The sequence below is a fragment of the Salvelinus sp. IW2-2015 genome, linkage group LG12 (assembly GCF_002910315.2).
Source record: "Salvelinus sp. IW2-2015 linkage group LG12, ASM291031v2, whole genome shotgun sequence".
Taxonomy (NCBI): domain Eukaryota; kingdom Metazoa; phylum Chordata; class Actinopteri; order Salmoniformes; family Salmonidae; genus Salvelinus; species Salvelinus sp. IW2-2015.
In genome coordinates, this window is record NC_036852.1 from 4,521,709 (window position 1) to 4,542,076 (window position 20,368).

General features: G+C 43.3%; 1 protein-coding gene across 5 annotated transcripts in view; it reads right to left on the minus strand.

Annotated features, from left to right (window-relative positions):
* LOC111971068 (nck-associated protein 5-like) overlaps positions 1–20,368 on the minus strand; it is a 124,883-nt gene that overhangs the window by 25,161 nt on the left and 79,354 nt on the right. For all 5 annotated transcript variants that reach the window (XM_070445929.1, XM_070445930.1, XM_023997871.2 and 2 more), the window contains 5 exon segments: positions 1,212–1,299; positions 5,853–5,958; positions 7,265–10,869; positions 13,098–13,286; positions 14,690–14,794. In XM_070445929.1, coding sequence (XP_070302030.1) covers positions 1,212–1,299; positions 5,853–5,958; positions 7,265–10,869; positions 13,098–13,286; positions 14,690–14,794 — 4,093 coding nt within the window.

Here is a 20,368-nt window from a genome sequence, read left to right on the forward strand (position 1 = left end):
TGAGCCAAAGAGAGCAGCTTTTATAAGTAACGGTATATAGGCCTATGTTTTCCATGTTGGATGTAAATTATGTCCAAAATAACCTAAATCTAGCTCCATAATGTCCATCCTTTAGATAAATCTTGATTTAAATAGTCATTATGATAGTCAACATAAATTAGTTATATTGAGTGAAATACTGKTTACCAGCAGCCATATTATCTGTGTAGACCTATTATATGCATGGAAATAAATAAACAAAGTTAAGCAACGGAGATCATAATCTTGTGTGAAAATAAGGACAAACTTCAAATATAAAGAAAAGACCACTATAATTCAAGTCGAGGCATCACAAACACCTTTTGCACAGGTTGTACATGACCGTTTTGCTCCTCTCCTGTTCACGTCATGCCAAAGCCAGACTAAGTGAGAGAAGACCCCATCCTGAATGGACAACAGTCTTCTCTTAAAAGATAGACTGAGTGGCACATTAACTGCCTAAAGCATTCCGACAGAGCGATAGGCACCTAGTATTATACAGCTCTAATAAACATTGATTACCCTGTCCTAGTCCCGTTCCCTAAGAATGCCTTCCACCTGCCAATGAATGACAAACTGCCCAGCATGTAAAGATCGCCTTGTCATTGAAATAGTAAGTGGGTGTTGTTGCATATAATTTTCTCATCACACATTGTATGCTACCAAAGCTCTAAGAACAGCAGCTGCCCCGACAACCCTCAATGTCTTAGCCACGTAAATAACAATGTGCGCTAGCAACGCTAAAAGGATTTTTGAACGCCGGAGACAGTAACCATTTTGTTGATGACCRCAAWATGCAGTGGGAGAGTGGCGTGATAATAAAGASTCACTCTGCCAGTGACAAGACGAATCAGTCCTGCAAAGATGCAGGAAATATTGTATAGGCTCTAAGCTTACAGTTTTTCTCTGGTATGAGAAAGTGTTACATATGCAAGTCCCACATGCATTTGCCATTAGGTGATGAKTGGCAACWGTTATTTCTGTATGCTACAGAAGCCTAAAARAAGAGARCGTTTGTATAATCTATTACAGAAATACTTTACACAGAGAYCAAAAGTTTGAGATGTATTGCTGGTGACTACTGAAAATGTCTATGTTGAAAAATGTATTTTAATGTTGCTTATTAGCACTAAAATGTTATATGTTTTCAGACGATAGCTACAGTAGACCCACGGCTACAGTAAAAGCCTTACCTATCATGTGGTCCTGACATGAAGTCTCAGGGGTGGGGTCCTCCTCATTCTCTCCTTGCAAGCTGATCTTCTGTGTCACAATGATGGTCTGGTGGGAAAAAATGAAGGATGAAGTCAATATGTATTTAACTTGAGTTCTCACAACATATAATATATATATAATATAAGTTCTAAATCATGTTGATGACAAATTTGTTTAGGCATAATGACAGAACATTGAAATAAAGTGTTATTCAATTTGCCTCACAACATCATCAACAGATGGTACATTATTTGTTGAAAAAATGGTAGGGGAGACCGGAGAACAAAGTAACACTTTCAGGCTTTTGCTTACTATGAAAATATTATTTGATTTAAATTAAATAATATTATTATACAAACAACATGCATATCTCAGCTACCATTACACACTAACTATGTATCTAGAACATACCAGTTGTTTAGAATTTAACCAAAAGTGGTGGGAGTGAKATGTTACAATTGACCCAGTAGGTGGGGTTAAATGTAACAGGCTACGGGGTTAATTGTAACACTGTCTCCAATGTTAAAAATGAAGGGTAAATTAAGGGTTTTGAAACAGATATTTGGATGATCTTTTAGGCATGTCATATAGACCAAAAACTCAAAATGTATCAAAATGAATATATTATATTAGCATTCAAAAGTGTCAATTGTACTTTTTAGGTATTATCTTAGTTTTACTACAAAACATGATGTAAAGAAGTAACATTTTATGTAATATGTTAATGTATCTAAATACCATATAAGGTACTGCYTTACAACTATTCCCCCCACATAGGAGCCTATACTAATCGGAATCTTGTGAGAAAATACAAATAATTATTGTCATCAACTATACCAATCAAAAGACCCCATCWTAGTGTTAAAAATGCTATGTTTAGATACATGGAGAATGTTCCACAGGTCAAAAAACTAAAAAAGAGAAGCGGAAGGTATATTTACTTAAGGGCCTCAAAACCAATTTTTTGTCAATAAAACAGAAATGAATTTGATGAATTTAGGCATTTAGAGACACTATCACAAACATTAGCACATTGCACAACAGCTTTCTAAGTGGTTTCGTGTTACGTTTTTCCTTGGTCTCCCCTACATCATTGTAATGTGCATCGCATTGTATTCATAATTGCTTTGCCGCTTGTGTGTGTATTCAATCTTTTGTATTGTGGCCTTAACATTCCTTGAATACCATCTGCACAGATAATAACAGAACAAACTGCTAGTTCAAGGACATGTCTGGTATGATTCATAAACCCCTAAASAAGAAAAGTACACTTTTCTACAACGTGATAATACTTTATATACTTCTACGAAGCCAGACATCCAAAATGTCAAACGCAGCTAAGCTAACACAGATGCAATAGCTGGCATATTCAGATAGAACATTATTGATATATATTCTGTGTTTGTCAAGATTTCCATCACACTCTGCTCGCCCATTTGTCCCTTTAGCGCTCAAAGAAAACAATAGTGGAAGGCGATTCATCAATTCTTTAAGCGACGACTCAAAACAGAATCGACAAACACCTTAGATTTACAGAAATTACTATTACATTTTCAGAGCCTCTTTCATAATAGGTAGTTCTGTCAGGGGATGCAACAAGGTAATTGATCTAATATGGAGGAGGGATAACAGAATGTGATGTTGAAAAAGTGTTCTCCGACGGTATAAAGGGGATTTGCAGGTCATAAACATTTATTTTCTTTTGTTGTATTTCTGTAGAGGGAAGATAGAGATGAAGCTGCAAGGATAGTATTAAACAGGCCTTTGTTGAATTGAGTGTCTGCGATAAGAGCCTCCTATTTGCTATCAGAATTCCCCATCAGCTGGATTGAATTTCCTGCATATTGCATGTGGACTCTCGTTTTTCTTTCTCCCCCTCCCTTCCTTGCTCTCTCTCTCTGTCCCTAACAAAGTACAAAGAATATCTTCTACAAGGTCAGAATTACGTGGCATTCCAAGTCTTACAGAAACCATTTTTTCTTTGCAAAGCTTAGTATGGGGTTCAACATTGGTAGCATATCTCCCAAATAAAATCTAATTTTACTAGTCACATGTGCCGAATACAACAGCTGTAGACCTTAGAGTGAAATGCTTACTTACGAGCCCCTAACCAACAGTGCAGTTTCAAAAAAACAGATAAGAATAAGAGATCAAAGTAACAATCAAAGTAAAGAGCAGCAGTAAAAAAAAAATATATATATATATATATATATATATACAGGGGGTACCAGTACAGTACCAGTACAGTACCAGTACAGAGTCAATGTGTGGGGGCACCGGTTAGTTGAGGTAGTATGTACATGTAGGTAGAGTGACTATGCATAGATGACAACAGAGAGTGGGCAGTGGTGTGAAGAGGGGGGGGGCAATGTGAATAGTCTGGTAGTGCCATTTGACTAGATGTTCAGGAGTGTTATGGCTTGGGGATTGAAGCGTTTAGAAGCCCCTTGGACCTAGACTTGGCGCTCCGGTATCGCTTGCCTGTGGCAGCAGAGAGAACAGTCTATGACTAGGGTGGCTGGAGTCTTTGACAATTTCTAGGGCCTTCCTCTGACACCACCTGGTGTAGAGGTCTTGGATGGCAGGAAGCTTGGCCCCAGTGATGTACTGGGCCGTTCGACTACTCTCTGTAGTGCCTTGCGGTTGAAGGCTGAGCAGTTGTAAAACCAGGTAGTGATGCAACCAGTCAGGATGCTCTTGATGGTGCAGCTGTAGAACCTTTTGAGGATTGGAGGACCCATGCCAAATCTTTTCAGTCTCCTGAGGGGGAATAGGTTTTGTCATGCCCGCTTCACGACTGTCCTGGTGTGCTTGGACCATGTTAGTTTGTTGGTGATGTGGACACCAAGGAACTTGAAGCTCTCAACCTGCTCCACTGCAGCCCCGTCGATGAGAATGTGCTTGGTCCTGTTTTACCTATAGTCCACAATCATCTCCTTTGTCTTGATCACATTGAGGGAGATGTTGTCCTGGCACCACACGGCCAGGTCTCTGACCTCCTCCCTATAGGCTGTCTCATTGTTGTCGGTGTTCAGGCCTACCACTGTTGTGTTATCGGCAAATTTAATGATGGTGTTGGAGTCGTGCCTGGCCGTGCAGTCATGAGTGAACAGGGAGTACAGGAGGGGGCTGAGCACGCACCCCTGAGGGGCCCCTGTGTTGAGGATCAGCGTGGCGGATGTGTTGTTACCTACCCTTACCATCTGGGGGTGGCCCGTCAGGGAGCCAAGGATCCAGTTGCTGAGGGAGTTGTTCAGTCCCATTGTCCTTAGCTTATTGATGAGCTTTGAGGGCACTATGGTGTTGAACGCTGAGCTGTAGTCAATTAATAGTATTCTCACATCCTGTATGTGTTCCTTTTGTCCAGGTGGGAAAGGGCAGTGTGGAGTGCAATAGAGACTGCATCATCTGTGGATCTGTTGGGGCGGTATGCAAATTGGAGTGGGTCTAGGCTTTCTGGAATGATGGTGTTGATGTGAGCCATGACCAGCCTTTCAAAGCACTTCATGGCTACAGACGTGAGTGCTATGGGTCGGTAGTCATTTAGGCAGGTTACCTTAGTGTTCTTGGGCACAGGCACTATGGTGGTCTGCTTAAAACATGTTGGTGTTGCAGACTCGGACAGGGAGAGGTTGAAAATGTCAGTGACGACACATGCTAGTTGGTCAGCGCATGCTCGCAGTACACGTCCTGGTAATCTGTCTGGCCCTGCGGCCTTGTGAATGTTGACCCGTCTAAAGGTCTTACTCACATCGGCTGCGGAGAGCGTGATCACACAGTCTTCCGGTACAGCTGGTGCTCTCATGCATGTTTCAGTGTTATTTGCCTCGAAGCGAGCATAGAAGTAGTTTAGCTCGTCCGGTAGGCTCGTGTCATTGGGCAGCTCTCGGCTGTGCTTCCCTTTGTAGTCTGTAATGGTTTGCAGGACCTGCCACATCCGACGAGGGTCAGAGCTGGTGTAGTACGACTCGACCTTAGTCCTGTATTGACGCTTTGCCTGTTTGATGGTTCGTCGGAGGGCATAGCGGGATTTCTTATAAGCTTCTGGGTTAGAGTCCCGCTCCTTAAAAGCGGCAGCTCTAGCCTTTAGCTCAGTGTGGATGCTGCCTGTAATCCATGGCTTCTGCTTGGGGTATGTACGTACGGTCACTGTGGGGATGACGTCATCGATGCACTTATTGATGAAGCCAATGACAGATGTGGTGTACTCCTCAATGCCATTGGAGGAATCCCGGAACATATTCCAGTCTGTGCTAGCAAAACCGTCCTGTAGCTTAGCTGCTTTAGTGTGCTCTCATATTTGTGTGTGTGTGTGTGTGTGTGTGTGCCTGTGTGAAGGTTGGCGGAATATGCAGGTGTGTACACAAACTAGACATACGACATGGAAAAAGTTATGGCAACAGTAAATGATATGGAGTATATGTACAATTGAATAAACAACTGACCAGCATGAGAGCATGGAGAAAGTGGATACTGAGGTTAGAGGAAATAGTGAGAAAATGGTGAGATTGTGAGGAAAGATGGACAGATAAGTGAGACAGGGCGCAGTAGAGTGAGAGACCCATGCAATATCCTAGAAGCCTAGCAACGTTTCATTACAGGACCCCTTGCTCACTCACAGCTGTATCGGAGCAGATCTCCAAATCTCCCCTCATATCGCTGTTTCTCTTGGGGATGGAGATGCCAGGGAGAGATTCAGCAATGGAGTCGCCCTTCCTCACACTRCTGTATAGGAAACATGATTTGATTCATTTTCTGTCTGTCTGCTTAACCTATTTCATATGAACTGTGCAGGTGGAAAGAGATCCCGGCTGATAAATTCCATTGTTCTCACTCAATATGGCCTCCATATACACTGAACAAGAATATAAACGCAACAGGTAAAATGTTGGTCCCAATTTTCATGAGCTGAAATAAAAAAATCCCAGAAATGTACATATGCAGAAAAAGCTTATTTCTATCCAATTTTGTGCACAAATTTGTTTGCATCCCTGTTAGTGAGCATTTCTCCTTTACAAAGCTAATTCATCTACCTGACAGGTGTGGCATATCAAGAAGCTGATTAAACAGCATGATCATTACACAGGTGTTGGGGACAATAAAAGGCCACTAACATTCCACAGATGTCTCAAGTTTTGAGGGAGCATGCAATTGGCATGTTGACTGCAGGAATGTCCACCAGAGCTGTTGCCAGAGAATTGAATGTTAATTTCTCTACCATAAGCCGCCTCCAACGTCATTTTAGAGAAACTAATTCTGATTGGCTGGATGTAATGTGATGCTGGATGGATTTCACATGACTGGGCGGGGCACAGCCATGAGTGGGCCTGGAAGGGCATAGGCCCACCCACTGGGGAGCCAGGCCCACTCATGGCTGTGCCCCGCCCAGTCATGTGAAATCCATTGATTAGGGTTTAATTGGTTTATTTAAATTTACTGATTTCCTTATATGAACTGTAACTCAGTAAAATCGTTGAAATTGTTGCATGTTGCGTTGATCTTTTTGTTGGGTATAGCTATCCCCCTACCGTAGGATCTAAAATAACCTATTTTTAACTGCTCTTCCCGACTCCAGTCTCATTGAGTGATAAATGTTTGTAACTACTCTTGATAAAATCTGTCAGCTGAGATTTTAGGTATTATATACATTTATGGGAGGAGTGGTAATTCTGCACTCTTCCAGCCAAGATAGCTCAGGGCTGACCGTGTCTCTAGATTCCAGGCTAGGAAGTGCTTATGTAGAACCATAACTCAAAGAGGCAGCTGGTGTTGCTGTTTAGCTGTGTGTGTTTTTGCCTCTACATGCATGCATAATGAAGCAAGACTTGTATTTTACAGCAGCATGAACACTTGGAGAAATGTTAAAAGGACAATCCGCAATCATTTCAGCATCACAGGAGACAAGTTATCTAATGAGTGTTCTTTTTCCTGATCAATTCACTGTCATTTTTGGGAGGTTTTTACCCATGACTAATTATGCAAACGCACTTTAAATATATTTTTTTACGAAAGTTACTACGGTAATACAAACCTGCCAAGAAGCTCTTTCATGAACTGGTCTTTCCCAATGTAGGTTGTAGAACACTGGATCTGATTGGCTATTTGTCCCATATGAATATTGCAATGATCCATGATTGAGCTTAGCTTGTTCTCCGACAGAGTCAGCTCTGGACTCTTTTCGAACTGGCTGTCGTTTTTCTTCTTGTCCTTCTTTTTGTCCGATTTCATCTGTTTGCCTCCTAGCACAGATCCAATCTTCAGCTCTTTTTTCTCATCTTTCTCTTTCGGGGAGGTGGCGTCTGATTTCTTTCCATTCAAGGCTGGCAGCTTGCTTTTACGCAGGCCGAACCAGTTGGCCAGAGACGGGCCGGTCTTCTGCTTGGTCTCCGATGCTATTACCTTCTCTTGACCCTGACCTTTCTGGATATTCTCCTCAATCCCCATCATGACCTTCTCCTCGATGGTGCAGACTGTGGGGCTCATTGGTTGCTCTCCCTTATCGATCGCTCCTTGGGAACAGCCTGCCTGGACTTTGACGCTCTTCGCGAGGTCTAGTTTGCCGAGGCTGAGCACTTTCCCAGCCTTTGCTGTGGCCTCCGGGATATAGACAGGAGAGGCCGGCGACTCAAACTGAGGATGAGATGCGACCTTCTTGGGATTTCGGGTGTTCTTCAAGCCGATCCGGTCGGCGAGGGGTAAGCTACGCACTTCTTTCTGATGTGGAGCTGTGACGCTCTCCCCCTTTGCAGTGCTCCATGGCCCTTCACCAGTGGAGCCCGATTTGGAGGCTCTCTCCGGAAGGCCCTGGTGGCTGTTAGAGCCTGTCATACCTCCGTAGTGGCTCAGCCTGTGGCTGTGGCAACGGACCGGACTTTCCCCAGATCCGCTACTGGGTTTAATCTGTAAGCCCTCTACAAACGAGCTCTGTCTTGTTAACGAGTTCCCCCTCTCTCCAGAGTTGGTGATGATCTGGGTTCGAATCTTCACATGTCCGTCCAACACGCTGATGTTGGGTTTTTCCATGTAGTGTGTGCTGAAACTCTGGCTGCGAGCTTTCGCCCCGTTCATCCCCAGGACAGGCTTTAGGTGAGGTTTGGTCGTGACAGATATGGACCTCTTGAACAGTCTACGGTCACATTCCGACTTGTCACCAACCCCCTGCTCTGCCAACTCAGAGGTGTGTGCCTCCTCTTCTTGAAGGATGCACTGGACCTCACCCTTAGTCTCCATGATGGAAGTCATGGCTAATGAATCAACATACACTGCCTGAAAACCTTCACATGCGAAACCATTTGAAGTCACAGTCTCTTTGGAAACCAAGTTGATGTGTTCCTTCTCTTGCTTTCCTGGTATTGTGGTGGAYCCTTTCTGCAGTGAGGGGGGCGATTTCACAAAAGCTTTGAAGCCCATAGGAATGCGTGTCTTTGACGCTTTTTCAGTGAAATTTTGAGTGCTAGTTCCAGAGACGGGTGGATTTGCCACTGCCTGGGGAGGTTGAGTCATACTACTGTGAGGTTCTGTTGAACACTGAGGGTGGCCCTGCAGAGTTACAGGAAAACTACTAGAGGTCTTATACAACATAGGATGCCTATTGTCATTGGTACCTTTCTGACTTGTAAATGTGCTTTGAAGCGAAGAGCCACGTTGAGAGTTGTATGAYGGAGGAGGGACATTCTTTGAGCTTTTAGGTGCATTTTCAGGGTGATCAGGCACATGCCCTGAGGCTGAGGAGGGGAGGTAGAGTTTTGTGGGGACCCATTTCGAAGTGCCTTTAGAGGGGGTCTTATTTGAAGCAGGGTGCTGCTGGCTCGATTTGTCCAACAGTTTCTGAGGTGCGATTGCGGTACCGTAGCCTGCGTCCAGGTCTATGGTATCTTGGCCCTTGTAGGGTGGTGGTGGTAATGAATGTTGCATATTTGGTACAGGCGGGGGGTGGTATCTCGGGGGTGGCCCCCTAACAGTTGTAGGCATGGATGGTTGAGCCCCTGGTTTAAGTGCTTGAGGTGACCCATCATAGTTTGGTCTTATAAGTAAGGAGGTGGTGCGGCCAGGGGGCGGGGGAGGAGACGGGGACCTGAGTTCAGTTTTGCTGCTGGCTTCACAGTGTTTGTCTCTGGTAGGCTGTTCCCTGAGGTCCACGTGGTCCAAATGCCTTCTTGGGAGGTGTGGGGAGCCGGTTGGAACACTAGATGAGGAGCCCTTTGTCCAGTCATTCCTGCCAGGAAGCTTGTTGTTTACTGCCTTGGGGCTTGTAGTGCAGCCTGGAGCTTTGATGAACCTGGACATCTTGACCGGAGGAGAAGAAGGGGACTTTGACTCCTGAGCTGTGAATCCGGAGGTTGGTCCACTGTTGCTTGTTTCTGTGGTGGAGCCCTTAGAAATCTTCAGTGGAGATCCTTTCCCCCGGCTGCTGGGGATCTTTGAGCTGATGGCTTTGGGGCTGGTGGAAGCATTGTTCATGGGAGGGACAGAGTGGCCTTTGTTGGATCGTTTGGAAGGCGGCTTTATCAATTTTCGCAGTGGAGTGACGTGCGTTTGCAGCCTCTCTGGGCTTCCCTCCCTGCTATTGCTGCCGTTGTTGCCTACCTTATGACGAATGGGCCTATCATGAGGCGACAGTGCTGCATACTCAGCAACCCCGTTCTCCTTCCTCCCAGGAATCTCTTTCCGCGCCCCAGCACCAACAGAGGACTGCTGAGCACTGAGTTCAATGGGCTGTCCGTCAGCATCGAATATGGCCATGATACTCTCCTCAGACTGGGTTTTAGRCCCCMTGTGTTCCTTGATTYGYCTGAAYGGCCTMGGCCTTCCYTCAGCAGACTGAGTTCGGCCAGGTTCCCTRCTCAASCARTGTACGGGAAGCAGRTTGTCAGKATCTCTTGAGAGCCMCTTGATGTCCTTCTGCAGTTGCTCAGCTGTCCGGCTAACAGGCAGCCGGTGGTCACTGACCTCAGGGTGCAGATCCTCAGGGTCGGTGTCTGAGAGGTGGAGGGGGCATTCGGCCTCTGTGGGGCTGATGTCAAAGTGCAACAGGGAGGGGTTTAGAACAGCCGAGGTCCGCCCCCCGGAGAGGAAACTGTTGATGAAGCTTTTGAGTTTTTCTGGCCGCTCCTTGGAGTTATAGCCGGGCGGGTGCGTCATACCCATGCTGCAGTTACTATCCCCTACTARGCCACTGTRCTMCAGCCCYTCCCAGCTACACACACTGTCCGAGACGCTGTGCGACAGCTTCCTGAAGTACATCCAGCCTCCGTCCTTACTGGGGACGCWGTCTCGTCTGCAGTACGCCGAATGTAGCGACTCATCGTCCGCATCATCAGAGTCATACACAAACCTTTTGCCCCCCACCCCTGATACAGTGGTCCTTCCCACATAAGTGGCCTTGGAGATTCCCTTGCTCCCACTCTTAATCCCCAGAGAGTAGATACCCTCATTAGAGTTCATGCAGTCCTTGTCGCCTGACTTGGAGACCCAGGAGGATGAGGAGCCTTTTGGTTTTCTCCTCTGGAGCTTCCGCAGGCCTTCTAGGATGTGGCTCTCCTTCCTCCTCGTGGGGAGCTGTTCCTCCAGGGGGGTGCAGATGTTCCCGGGGGCTGAGGAACCCAGGCTCAACCTCTTCTCCCACGTCAGAGAGGACTGCAGGAGAAATACAGAAAGACAGAAGTTATTACAGAACTCAGAGAGGACAGTGGGAGATTGCGAGACAGACACACAAACACGTCATTCGAAAATTCTGGTAATTGAGCTGTTAGTACTTCTCAGAGGATTTGTGACCATGGCCCACTCTCATTCTCTACAACAGAGTTGGTTGTGGAGTCATATGATTACTTTGTTAAGCTGTTACTCAGTCTGCAATTTGTTTTACTCCCTTTCAAATGGTCTAATAGAGATACTAAGCACTTTGGGTTATGGCTCAAGCTAAATATTTAATGCTTTGATAAAAATAAAAATAAACTATGAAATAACACATATGGAATCCTGTAGTAACCAAAAAAGTGTTAACCAAAATATATTTTATATTTCAGATTCTTCAAAGCATCCACCCTTTTCCTCGATGAAAGCTTTGCACACTCTTTGCATTCTCTCAACCAGCTTCATGAGGTAGTCACCTGGAATGCATTACAATGAACAGGTGTGTCTTCTTAAAAGTTAATTTGTGGAATTTCTTTCTGTCACGGATTCCTCCGGGAACTTTCATTAACGCACACCTGGCCCCTATTCCCAGTGATTAGTAATTGTATAAGTGTGACCTTGGTTTACCAGTGTCCTGTCGAMTATTGTTACCATGTCCGTTGGTGTGTGTGAGTAGCTGTGCTGTGTGCTTTGGCTTTRGTGCCCTTGTGGATTGCGCAGATGATTATGGGTCTCGTCCCGTGTGTTAATCATTGTGCGCTAGTGTTATTTATTTGAGGTACTCCTCGCTCTTTTGTTTGGGTTTCAACCCTGTGTGTTGTATATGTGTTTGTTTTACAGGGCACGCTGTAGTTTATGTGGAATATAAAAAACTATTACGCATCCCTGCATCTGTCTCCCGAATAATTCATACCAGCGTGACACTTTCCTTCTTAATGTGTTTGAGCCAATCAGTTGTGTTGTGACAAGGTGGGGGGGGGGGGGGGGAGGGAAGACATGAAAGTCAGCCAATATGGAACATTTCAAGAACTTTGAAGGTTTCTTCAAGTGCAGTTGCAAAAACCATCAAGCGCTACGATGAAACTGGCTCTCATGAGGACCGCCACAGGAATGGAAGACCTAGAGTTACCTCTGCTGCAGAGGATAAGTTCATTAGAGTTACCCGCCTCAGAAATTGCAGCCCAAATAAATGCTTCACAGAGTTCAAGTAACAGACACATCTCAACATCAACTGTTCAGAGGAGACTGTGTGAATCAGGCGTTCATGGTCGAATTGCTGCAAAGAAACCACTACTAAAGGACACCAATAATAATAAGAGACTTGCTTGGTCCAAAAAACACGAGCAATGGACATTAGACCGGTGGAAATCTGTCCTTTGGTCTGGAGTCCAAATTGGAGATTTTTGGTTCCAACCGCCGTGTCTTTGTGAGACGCGGTGTGGGTGAATGAATGATCTCCGCATGTGTATTTCCCATCGTAAAGCATGGAGGTGTTATAGTGTGGGGGTGCTTTGCTGGTGACACTGTCAGTGATTTATTTAGAATTCAAGGCACACTTAACAAGCATGGCTACCACAGCATTCTGCAGCGATACGCCATCCCATCTGGTTTGGGCTTAGTGGGACTGTCATTTGTTTTTCAACAGGACAATGACCCAACACAACTCCAGGCTGTGTAAGGGCTATTTTACCAAGAAGTGGAGTAGTGCTGCATCAGATGACCTAGCCTCCACAATCCCCCGACCTCAACCAAATTGAGATGGTTTGGGATGAGTCAGACTGCAGAGTTAAGGAAAAGCAGCCAATAAGTGCTCAGCATATGTGGGAACTCCTTCAAGACTATTGAAAAGGCATTCCAGGTGAAGCTGGTGGAGAGAATGCCAAGTGTGCAAAGCTGTCATAAAGGCAAAGGGTGGCTACTTTCTAGAATCTAAAATCAAAAATATATTTTGATTTGTTTAACACTTTTTTGGTTACTACATGATTCCATGTGTTATTTCATAGTTTTGATGTCTTCACTATGTAGAAAAKATTTWAAATAAAGGAAACTCTTGTATGACTAGGTGTTCTAAAACTTCAGCTATGTGTTACTTAGATTTCTTTAAAGCTGATTGAAACCCCACATTGATAAAGTTAAAAAATGAGAGAGACAGAGACAAAGAAAATAGAGAGAGACAGAGACCYACACACACAGAGAGACAGAGTGAGGAGAGGTTGGTCTGGTCATTGTACCATTTTCGCACAGGAGCGTCCGTCGTTCCAGGTATAGGATCCACTGGAGTATTCACTGCAGGCGCTAGACAGGGACAGCTCGCTGCTGCTACAGCTGCTGCGTGGGTAGACTGGTGCTTGCACCGTCAGACTCAGCTGGCTCAGACACTTGGCCACAGGAAGTCCCGCCTTTCCGTTCAMTTGGACATCCTGCAGGACGGATTCCAAAGACACCATTAGTCATGATTTAGTGCCACATACATTCATGAGTCTGGATAAAGGSGATTAAGGTAGAGAAGGTAGAGACAATTATGAGAGATGCAGGAAAGCGCTACAAAAACACTCTGATTAACAAGCCATATTTCAGCTTCTCAGTCTAGAAGCTAAAGAGTTGGTTCTGGACCCATACAGCGTGTTATATTGTATTTTAACTGAAAGGCTTTCCCCATCACCCTCCAGTGTTTGTGTCTTGAGTGGCTTCAAATCTAGTCTGGGACACAGACACAGGGCTGATGCCAGGGGAGGAGCACGGTTTGAGTTAGGAGCTAGGGGTGACAGCTGATGGGCTCCAGTGAAAGCTAATTACCCAGGGAGATAAGGGAACAGCTGGAGGACAGGTGGTAGGGGTGAACGGGGGTGAGCGAGTTGGTGAGTGTCACAGAGAGCTTCACAGGGTCATATGAGATGGTAATSATGTCAGAAGGTAAGAATATGGCCGGGAATCTATGACCATGCAATATTGAATCACTGGTGCATTTTACAAGGCTATCCAAACACACACCGTTTTTTTCTTTGTACATTAATGCTATTTTGCATACCTGTTGACTGTTTTAAGTTAGACTACCGGTGGCTGTTTTTTATGTGTGAGACTTTCTGGGGGTTTCAGTATTCTTGTAAAGTGTTATGACAGCTACTGCTTCAAACTCTATAATTAGCCAGTGAGATACAAAGGATCCATCATACTTTCAGAAGCAATCTCCCCAACAGATGTTTTCTGCATCAGTCCTATTCCACAATTCTGTCCAAACAAATGTCGATTCAGAATTCTAATCAACTGTTCAGTCAGAGAGATAATAGGAAGCGAACTAATTGGCCCAGGAAATCTGTATATCACATTTTCACATCACTTCTTTCCCCTCATTATCTTGTCGCAAACACATAAATACATGATCAGATTTCAACATTATTATACTATCAATTTTCCACTTAATTTTTTGCCACAATTTTCTATACTATATATGAAGGTTTATCAGGTTGGGTCCTTACGGAGTAAAAGGACACAAGACCAGAGTGAATTCATTTTAAGACCTTAATACATAATGTATAACATGACTAATCTACTACACTATCCCGCAGACTCATTTTTACTGAAGACGAGCCTCAATCGATGGTCCTCTGGTAACATGACAAGGAMTTATACCTTTAAGAATGTGATACTGCCAACTCGGCTTACCGAGAACAGCGGATCAAATCCCCAAATAGTTAGATCTGGTATTTTAATCCTCCCTAATGATTTCTCTGGGCTATACGTCAGTTATGATGCCTGGACAATACATATGGGTGAGGCTGGGAGGAAAAGAACATGCSATTGGTTTGTTTTCCATCAATCTTACATGAGGTGGAGAGGCAGTGTTCCTGGATAGCAGGAAGCTTTTGCTCCTCTCCGGCTCCAGGAGGAGATCAGAGGCAGACAAATCCATGATCCGAGAGTGGAGTTTCTGAAAGGACAAGGAAGGACAAGGTCTTACTGAATGTCTCTACTACATACAGAAATATATCAACTACATAGAGAAGGCATTTAACACATTCAACTGAACAGAATAATGTGACAATCAAACAACTATATTATATTGCATGCTATTTTGCATTTCATATTGGTGTTCTGTATCAATCAAATCWTTCCAGTAGTAGATTAATGAATATACAATAGAAAGTCTACCATCAAATATTAATCATTTTCATTCAAATCTCACAACGAAAACCCCCCKAAAAATCACATTTGAGCAGGTCTCAAAAAGGCTTTGGTTCAGCCGCACTTTCCCAGGGCTTGAAAGTAAACCTCTTTCTCCCTCCACTGAGATCTATGCAGGGCACTCTTCAATAGTATTAGAATCAATGCCATTAATGTCATCTGTTAAGAATAATTCATGTGAATGGGAAATAATTGCATTGGGGAGCGAGGGATTCCTTCGATTTTTGTATTCATATTCAAACAGTATTTTGCGATCCATTATTTTCTTTGGTTTCCGTTCACAGGGGAAGGATACAAAACCAACTACATTTTCACATATTAATCCTCCAACCTAATTACTGCCCGGTTCCCTGTGCTCGCATCTACTTAACGGCAAATGTGCTGCAACAAAACACTCCATTTATGCCACATTCCCCTCGAAAGGCAACTTTAATGCTCGTTGAGGGAGGATATTTTCTGCTGCGCTCATATCTATTTTAATTTCTCCATCTCGATAATGAAATACAATTGCCAGATTCATGTACACTGCACTAACTTTCCTTCCCGTGCTGTGTACYCCCACTCTAGATGAACATAACCGCCAGAAGGATTTCACGCTGCCGGCGTTGCAGCGATGAGATTCACCTCGTGGAACTTTTAGTGTATAGTATATTAGCTTAAATCCATCTATAGTCTTCCTTCAGTGTCCTCCACAATTAATCCCAATCATTTGAAAGTTATGAAAATGATTATTTGCATGACATCATTAGTTGGAAATGCGGGRGATATCCCACAATGTTCCTTTAACATAAATAAAGTATATCTGAATAAAAAAAGACAGGGAGAGAGTATACAATATGACAGGCCTAACCTAATATGTGTTTACTCCATTTCTTAGTACAACAATAGAAACGCAATTTCTACCTCACATCATCTCTGTTCTACTACTCAGACTACCCAGATGGCTCCTTCAGTATAAAGCCACTCCTCTACTAAATCACAGAGGACACATGTTTATTAAACAATAGTTTCACACCTCGCAAACTCCCTGCTACACAGCTGTGTCATTCAGGAAGCACTGATCTCAAACTCCTTGCCCAAGGCCAAACCATATTATCACATTATCCATTATTTCATACAAACATCCATGTTACCACCTGTTTAAGTGTGAGATTCCGATGCAAGATTTTGCCATTCTAGAGTTTGTATGTGCTGTCTACCGTTACACTGAGTAACAGGGACAGAGCTACAGTAAGGAGGTGACCTTCCGGAAATAGCCTTTGGAATGAAGACACCGGCTCACTACTGATCCAACACAGAAACAGAGAGACAGACAATAAGTCGAAAAGCTTGTAATAAAATCAGTCTCAGTGCTAGTGATCAACACACCGGCCGAGCCCTGGGGTCCCGGAGGCTTCGAGCTAACAAGCCTTCCTGCAAACGCAGTGTGAAAGCCATAGAGATAGATACACTATTGCATTGTATTTATATCTATGGTGGAAACCATATTCCTGGAAGCCATATTCCTTTTACTTGGGATGACAGCCCCTTGTAACCAGTTTCTTTTGAAATCTCCAAGAAAAAGATGCATTCATGATGAGAGGGATAACAATCCTAGTCCTTTGTTTCATAAACACAGCCTTGGGCATTGACAATGGCCACTTGAACATTGTGTTCAGAACATCCATGGACTACTGTCAGAGGATCAATAGTCACAATCTCACTGAAAGCAACTAACCAAACCCACCGGAAAGATACCTATACTGCCCCACCAAGCAAAAAGGCAGTAACTGCTCATAGCATGGAACTYAGAAAGATTGCTTTTATTTACCTTGCTTTCACAGTAACTTTATGCTGTTACTGCGAACATGACCCCCATTTTACCAAAACCCAACAGAGGCAGAATACTGGTCCACATGATTAAACATGTATTTCATGTAGTAAAAATGACATTAACTKATTTTCAACCAAATGAGAGGTTACTGCCTTTTTGGTAGGGCAGTATAGACCTCCCAGGTATCTACAGGTCTACTTCTTTATAAGGCTCAATATGTAATATAACATTTGTGATGACTGCTGCACTAGTGTAATACACGTCATGCAATGTGAAGCGAGGCTTCAGTAGTAGAACACCAGCTAATACATGCGTCTTCAACATATGCTGTCCCTTAGGCTAAAGAAACACTTCCAAGGACGTACAAGCGCATTCGTTTGGGTTGACTTGACATCGAATCTCAATGCATCGCATTCGTATCGATCAAGTTTGAAAAGCTGCAAAGGCTTGCTTGTGTGTGAGCCACCCGCTGCGAAGCACAGAGAACTGGATGGAAATAGTTCCAAGTTAATTGTAGATGCATTTATATGTGCAAATTAGAGGGAATTGGAACTTGTTTAAGGGAACATGGATGTAAACTGGAGATCTGAATTAAATCACGTTTAGATGATCCCTTTATCTCCCTAGAGTGCCAAATTAATCCTCCCTCTTGTTTCTCTTTCCGTAATCTCAGCCCCATTTAGACTGAGTTTAAGGGGACTATCCTGCAGACCATCTAAACGATGATAGGCTATAATGGCAACATTCCAATGGATTAAATCATATTGATTTCCAATGGGTTTTTGTAAAAGTAATTGGTTTGTATTTTGATGTGCATGTGTTTGTGTGGGTTGGTTCTTCTAACCTTGTGGGGATCTAAAATCCCATTAAGTTCCCACAAGGATAGTAAAACGAGGAAAATTCTCCCTCGTGGGGACATTACCCARGTCCCAATGAGGACAAAGGTTATTTTAAGCTTAGGTTTAGAGTTAGGGTTACAATTAGGGTAAGGGTTAAGGGGACATAGGATTCTGAATGAAAATGCATTTTATGCCCCCATGAGGTTAGAAGAATAAAAACTGTGTTTGTGTGTGAAATTTCAATTGAGTTGAAATTGCTCGACCCATCGTGCAGTGTTGTACATCTGCAGCAACTGGAGAAAACATTGTTTTAATTGTTTAAATTAATATACTAAATTTTGACAGTATATATTTTATTTTCATAAATGGTGCCCATGTCATGCTCTCATTACATCTTGTCTGGTTCTCTAGTACTGTACAGCATATTGTGTGCTAGCACGGACCTGGAGGGACATGGCATCAATACTCTTTCACAGCAGATAGGCTAGTTTGACTATTTTCTGGAAATTCTGAACCTTGAGGTCATCTCGGTTGAACGCTCCATATTTTATAACTTGGCCCAAGTCAAATTGGTCCAGAGTGGTCGCGATCGATGGGGATGTGGAAAAGGATTAGACGCAATGTGCTCTCTTGTTCTCCGTCGTGAGTTAACTTATGAAAAATAGAAATAATGATAGAGCTGTTTAAACTGGATTAAATGGGAATGAAGTACAGTACATAAACAGCATGTTGAGCCTCTAATCAATTTGATTTAATAATTATTTTTGCACAGTTCATGCACATTTGATGCTTAATAGTTTTAAATTAGTTTGTTAGGCGTAATCAAATGTTTATATAAAATATATTCTTGTTTATTGCTTACATATTTATACACATTTATGCAAAGAAATTGAGAATTAAAGGTAAGTGACAGTAATTAAATGAAAAGGTTTTAAAACACGTTCTGCTTATTTGTAGTTGAATTTGAATATCATATTCATATCATGTACATAACTGTGAATTAACGGAGGCAAAATATACCTACTACAGCTTGTTCTAAACCAAGTATTTTCTTGAAAACCGCTTAACTTGCKATTATGACCTAAACTTTATATGTAGATGAGAATTCTTCCCCTGTAGCTGACTCAGTCCAGGTTGTCCTTTACAGTGGACTTAACATGCCAGATGGCGTCTCTCTCACCATAAAGCCCGTAATAGAAATGTAGTCCTCTCTGAAGCCATATCGCTCCTCTCCAGGGTATAGGCTGTCCACACAGGGGGGTGGGAGTGGTTGAGTGTCAGGAGAAGAGAAGGGGGGCTGATGTTATCGTAGGGGTGCAGGATTACACCTCCTCAGCACAGTCATCAATGATTCAGTCAATAGTGTCACAAGGTCTCCGATGGGGAAGGGTGGGGAGAGGGAGGGGGGACATGGGGGCGGACAGCTCCCCCATCTCTGTGTCTCTTAGGGCTAGCCTCACTGCACCTGACCGCGTGGAAGTGTGATCTCGCCAAGGACGGAGGCGCACTGAGGGAGCTCACCTTCTCTGTTACTACCTATTTCCTTATCTACGTTTGATTCTGCACTCAAGGCTTGGTCTTGCCTTAGTCAGAGGATACAGGTAACGTATAGCAGGGAATTGGCTAAGCTAAGACAAAACATGGCTCTCGTACTCCACTGAGAAATTAACCAGAATAGGAATACTGTGCAGGCAGACCAGTTAACACAACTCCAGCAAAGGCAACACTTTGAGGGGAACCATAGTGCAAAAGCCCATCAAAATTCAGAAGGCAAAAATGACTGAATGGTACTGCGTAGCTACTAGGTCCTGCCAGAGGGGCCTGGGAAGTTTCCACGGCAACCAGGACCTACTTTTACGGATAATTGTCAACTCAATTATCACTCGCCTGTCATATTTGATAAGGCTGCATAAGTGGAAGGAGGGAATTATTATTCACTACTTACACACCTTACTAAAACACATGGCCGAACTGCAGCAAACAAAGCTTTGCAGCGTGTGAAATGCCACATTACATGAGGCGACAGCAGGTCAAGCATATTCCCAGTATTCCTGATCACAATCTCAATAGAGAGCAGTGATTAGTTATCAGGGAAATTCAAGATGGCCCCAGGGGCCAACAGCACATTTAATTACCGACTCCCAGAACAGTAGAAATGAAATGCCAATGCGGGTGATAAAAAAACGGCCAAACACCTGCCACCCTCTGATTGAAAGGAAATATTAATATGTTCCACTGTCACTAATTACTATTTTATGGTAGGTTATGGTATAAAGGTAATTCATGCAAACCACTAACTTGCCTAGTTAAATAAAGGTTAAATAKAAAAAATACAAAAATGTGAATAAAAACAGAAGGTTACCTGCAGCCATTTTAGAGAGCAAAATATTAGGCTACTTCAAGAGAAATGATCCACAATAACTAGCAGGGGAACTGATTTCAAACCCATGTTTTAATTGACTCAATCAATCAATCATATACTCTTTCAGCACTTGTATTACTAGTCATCATTGTCACAGCCACCTTTATAGAGAAACTAATCCCAGAAATAGAAACAAGGTTTACAKCCTGAAACATATCGACAAAACCACAACCATGAAAGAATCATGATGTTTTCAATAAAATGAATGACCGTTTGAAGAATCCATGTAAAAATACAAAAGAACAT